We start from the raw sequence: 5,847 nt of genomic DNA on the forward strand, positions 1-5,847 counted from the left end.
CAGATACCATTAGCCCAAAATGATCAAGAGAAGACAGCTTTCGTCACTCCCACAGGAAACTACCATTATAAAGTGATGCCCTTCGATTTGAAGAATGTGGGGTCTACCTATCAAAAGATGATTGTAAGGTTGAATTTAATCGACCATCTTGTTGGCTTTATTCCGTGCCAAATTTGTTTGTATTTTAACAATTAGTTGCCCTGTGTTTAGGTGGGAATCATGTAAGGGTAGTGAGTGAAAAAGTGTGAAGAATTGCTCAAGATTGTGCAAGGATGCAAAGACTCACGGCTGAACTCGCAGGTGACTCACGACTGGCAAGCCGCCAAAGTTGGCACACATATGGAGTATGCAAGGGAGCTGAAGAGTCATGCCAGCTGTTGCACTACAGGACAAAAGTCCCAAGCTGGCCAGGTCGTTAGCTCACGGCTTGAACTAGTCTGTTAGGGCCTAACCCTTCGTCCCACTCTCTAAAAATGTATTGTTGGGGAACCTTCCTAAACCGAGTCCCTACACTAAGTAAAATTTAATATGCATTTAGTAATGCTTATTTGTAAATGTATTTCATGTATATGCATGAGATTACAAGCTAGTTTCATTAAAACATGAATACATAGCTAATAAACTGTAATTAAAATAAGGGAACTCAAATGCCCTTAAAAGTACACTATTCAATGCACTAATTTTAATTTGTGTTTCAAAAATAAACTGCCAAAATTAGTCAATGCTAAAATGCAAATTATATCCTATAAGTTTGATTGAAATTCACTTCAGTCTTTTAGTTTTACCTTCCTTCAATTGAGTCTTCTAAATTTCAAATTCATTAATTCAATTTAGGTCTTGCGTCCTATTTTTATTTTATTATATGCTAGAAACTTTCTAGTAGAAAGTGAGAAACTAAGAAAATACATACATGTATATTCTTGTGCTGCGGTCGTAAAGTTATTTGTGTCTGCAACTTAAATTTTCAACAACTTGCAATAGGAAATTCAAGTTATTATATAATATGTGCAAGAAAGTGAGAAACTGAGAAAATACATACATATTTGAACACAAAAACCATTTAAGTGCAATAACTGCACCAATGCTAAAAACAGTTTATGCAAAAAACAGTGAACAATTTTTACGAGAAAACAGTGAACAGTTTTACTTAATGCAAAAAACATATTTTATGAATGTAGTAAGCAGATTTGAATATACAGTAAATATGATGTATAAATGTAGAAACAAATTTTATCAATGCAGAAAAATATATTCGATTATTATGCAATTCAAACATGAAAAAGCATTCAGATTTGGCGTTTAAATTTAAAAAACATGATTTCACTAGGTGTTTTATGAGAAAACGGTGAACAATTTTTTAAATAGTGAACAGAAAATAATTTTTTGTAAAATCGTAGAAATAGTTTATACAGAAAATAGTGAACAATTTTTATGAGAAAATAATGAACAATTTTAATCAATGTAGAAATTAAATTCATATTTCGAAATTAAAATCTCTATATCTTACAATGCTTCTATTTAAATAAACAAAAACATAGAAAAGCTACTTATTTTTATCTTTATGTTTATTTGTCAATTATCCTCAAGCAAAAAAAAAAAAACCATTACATAGTACTCGAGTTTGGTAAACTTGAGTACTGTAGAAAAAAAAATTTCTGTATTTTTTTTTATAAAAGGTACTCGAACCTAGTATATTCGAGTATTGTGTTGTATGGTACTCGATTTTATCAAGTTCGAGTACCACTTTATTTTTTTTTAATCGCCAATTTCCAGCTTAGCTGGAACTATAAAATAGGGTACTCGAGTTCACCAAACTTGAGTACTAGAAAAAGTGGTAGATTTCCATTTATTTCCGAAATAGTGATTTTTTGCTAAAAATTTCAAAAAATTGTGGTATTTGGCCATTTTGGCCTAAGTATGTGTTACAATCTAGTTTATATATATATATATATATATTAATTGAATTCTCATTTTTGTGCCACGTATCCCATTTAATTTTTAATTTTTGTACTAAGTGAATTATTAAGTATAAAAATGGAAGAGTCTAAATCCAATTAGGCTCTAAATTGGATTTCAATTGGAGTTTAATTTTGCACCACATATCCATCAATTTTTTTTTTTTTTAATTTTTATGGCAAGTAAATTATTGGATGTGAAAACCAAAAAATCTAAATCCAATGAAATTCTAAATCACAGAAACACACACATATAAGAAATCATTACATATTTTAAAAATATATTGTTTTAAAAAAGTACAAGCTAATACCATGCATAATTTAAATCTCTTCTAAAAAAAGTTATAATTTGAACCATGTAATTGTGATTATTTTTAATTAATATTATACCCATGCATATGCACAGGGTTACACACTGGTATATATATATATATATATAAAGTCAAAACTTAGATTTTCAATTGGTGTCTAATTTTGCATCATATGTCCCATGTATTTTTTTAATTTTTGTTCCAAGTGAGTTATTAATACAAAAACCAAAGAGTGAAAATAAATAAGTAAGAAGGAAAAAGAAATGTTTGGTTTGACTTTGAAAAGGTATTAACATGATTGTTGGCAATGGGGATTGGGGAAAATTAAATAAATAATGAAAATAGAATTTAAATTTAAATCTAAGCTACACTCTAGCAAACTGAAAAATTAATAACATTTGCTATTAATATTTTTTCTTATAGATTATTATTATATTGACAATGGTCGGACAAACTAAAATTGAATATTTCATGGATAACAATTTAAATGATTTATTTATTTATTTCAAATAAACTTATATTTTGTTTTATAAGTTGTTTTTAGTAATGCTTATTTGTAAATGTATTTCATGCATATGCATGAGATTACAAGTTAGTTTCATTAAAACATGAATACATAGCTAATAAATTGTAATTAAAATAAGGGAACTCAGATTCCCTTAAAAGTACACTATTCAATGCACTAATTTTAATTTGTGTTTCAAAAATAAACTGCCAAAATTAGTCAATGCTAAAATGCAAATTATATCCTATAAGTTTGATTGAAATTCACTTCAGTCTTTTAGTTTTACCTTCCTTCAATTTAGTCCTCTAAATTTCAAATTCATTAATTCAATTTAGGTCTTGCGTCCAATTTTTATTTTATTATATGCTAGAAACTTTCTAGTAGAAAGTGAGAAACTAAGAAAATACATACATGTATATTCTTGTGCTGCGGTCGTAAAGTTATTTGTGTCTGCAACTTAAATTTTCAACAACTTGCAATAGGAAATTCAAGTTATTATATAATATGTGCAAGAAAGTGAGAAACTGAGAAAATACATACATATTTGCAAACTCATTTTGCACAAGTAGCTAATACAAAATTGGAGAATTAAGCATTTTTTTCCTATGTCAGAAGATTGTACAAAGAATAAATTAAGTTATAAACAATTGACAAATCAAAAAATTGAATTAACTATGTACGACGAAATATCCAAAACTAGAAAAGTTTGCTAGCGAATTCGTCTACATAGGAAGAAGCTGACTTTCTAGCAAGTTCTCTGAGTTGTGATAAGCTTCTCCAAGTTTCAAAGCCACCTTCATTTCAAACAATTCCCCATTCTCTCTTTTCCCAAATCTCTTTCCTCAAGTGTGGTTTCAATTGATTCTTGCAGTAGTTGGAAAAAGCCACCACAGTTTCTATACATCTCAATCACCATCCCAACTTGTCCACCATGCTCAAAAGCATTAACTGTGCTAGCTAAAGCCCCAGCAGCCACTGCTACTATTGGTGCCCATGATCCATTACCAACAAAAGTTGAGCCCAAGGCTGCAATGCTTGTGAGTAATGGACCTGAGATAGCTAAAGTCTTGTTGATCTTCAATGCCAAGTTGCCAAGTCTTACATAGTCCTCAATGTCTTTTCTCTCCACACCTTAACAATCTCTCGCATTTCCATTTCAAGTTCCTCACTCCATCCATTGTTACATTCTTTTCCTTCATGTAAGAAGTTTTTCTTTTGTAGTACTTGATTTTTAGGCCACCAAACAGCTGGCTCAAACTTTGCAGGGAATTTTTCAAGCATTGCACCAAGCAAGGGAAGTGGGTAGGCTTTATCAAGTGCCAAAACTTTTTCCATCACCTCCTTCACATCTTCTTGAGTTGGAGTTCCAATGGCGAGCATGGTTTGAATTTGGCTCTGGAGCTGCTTGAACAATCTTGTAGCATTACGTTGTTCTTCAGCAAGCTGTGAAGGCTGAATTTTGTTCATTATCAGCAACATTCCTGTGGCCGCGGAATACAAAAGAGTAGACGATAATTTCAATGCCAAAAGGGGCATTCCAATGCCACCAGCTGTGGCTGCAACACCAGCCATTGTAACAAGTTCTCTTGTGATTCAAAATCATTCCATTGTACATTTTTTATCTTTTACAATTAGTAGATGCAACAAGGTGTAGAAACATTAATATGAGCATATGTCATTAAGAGATTCATTGGTAAGATCAGGTTATCTTTTTCATCACTGCACCCTTTAATGTAATACAAAACTTTAGCATTAAAAAACATGAGGTACTAATTCTAAATATAGATTTCAATTTTGTTTTTGTTTTTTTTTTTTTAATTGTTTTTAGTCCTAACTTGATAAACGAATTTCATTACTTCAGTTTCATGAAAAAAAGAATTGTTATCAACCATAGTGTTTCATGCTAATATCAAATTCCTTATACAACATTCATAATAATTATCAACACTTTTTTTTCACTTTGAATAATAATAATTTAAAATTTTCAAAATTCAAACAATACTCTTAAAATTCTTTCATTTTTTTTCTTTTTATCAATATTGTTCAACATTTCCACGTGTATGCACAAGTTACAAGTTAGTTTATATATATATATATATATATATACATATATTAAAAGTAAAAACTTAGAAAAAATCCAATTAGATTTCTATTGGATTCTCAATTTTGCACCACGTGTCCCATTTGATTTTTAATTTTTTGCCAAGTGAAATATTGAGTGTAAAAATCAAATAATCCAAATCCAATTAACTTTTAAATTGGATTTCAATTGAAATCCAATTTTGCGTCAAGCATCCATCTTTTTTTTTTTTTTTTTTTTTGTTGGCAAATGAGTTATTAGGTGCAAAAACCAAAGAATCTAAATCCAATTAAATTCTATATCATTTTATATTTTAGAAATATTATGGTTTAAAAAAGTAAGCTAATACATGATAATTTAATTATTCTTTAAAAAAATGTATAATAATGATGTAATTGTGATTATTTTTAATTAATATTATACCCATGCATATACACGGGGTTACACACTGGTATTTAATATATAATAAATGAAGAAAACTTAGATTTTAATTGTGTCTAATTTTGTGCCACATGTCCATTTTATTTTTTATTTTTTGTCCAATGTGTTATTATCAAAACAAAGAGTAAAATAAATAAATAGGAAGGAAAAGAAATGTTTGGTTTAACTTTGAAAGGAATTAATGATTTTGGCAAGGGGATTGGGAAAATTAAAATAATAATGAAAATAAATTTAAATTTAAATCTAACTACAGCTACTACTAAACTAGCAAACAGAAAATTAATAACATTTGCTTCAATATTTTTTCTTAAGATTATTATTATATTGACAATGTGTCGGACAAACTAAATTGAAAATTCATGGATAACAATTTAAATGTTTTTTTATTTTTTCAAATAAACTTATATTTTTTATAATTTGATTATATATTTTTCAAATATGTAAACATTATATACATTATATATAAACTAAGTAAAATTTAATATGCATTTAGTGATGCTTATTTGTAAATGTATCTCATGTATATATAGTGTGTATACATACATACAATTATAT

General features: G+C 28.6%; 1 protein-coding gene across 1 annotated transcript; it reads right to left on the minus strand.

Annotated features, from left to right (window-relative positions):
* Positions 1 to 3,467: 3,467 nt before the first annotated feature.
* On the minus strand, positions 3,468 to 4,343 carry LOC136067514 (probable F-box protein At4g22030). The gene is given in 4 exon segments (XM_065773492.1): positions 3,468 to 3,547; positions 3,550 to 3,600; positions 3,603 to 3,902; positions 3,905 to 4,343. Coding segments are annotated over 4 exon segments (870 nt in total).
* Positions 4,344 to 5,847: the final 1,504 nt, after the last annotated feature.

Source organism: Quercus suber, unplaced genomic scaffold (genome assembly GCF_002906115.3).
Source record: "Quercus suber isolate HL8 unplaced genomic scaffold, Cork oak 2.0 scaffold_75, whole genome shotgun sequence".
Lineage (NCBI taxonomy): Eukaryota > Viridiplantae > Streptophyta > Magnoliopsida > Fagales > Fagaceae > Quercus > Quercus suber.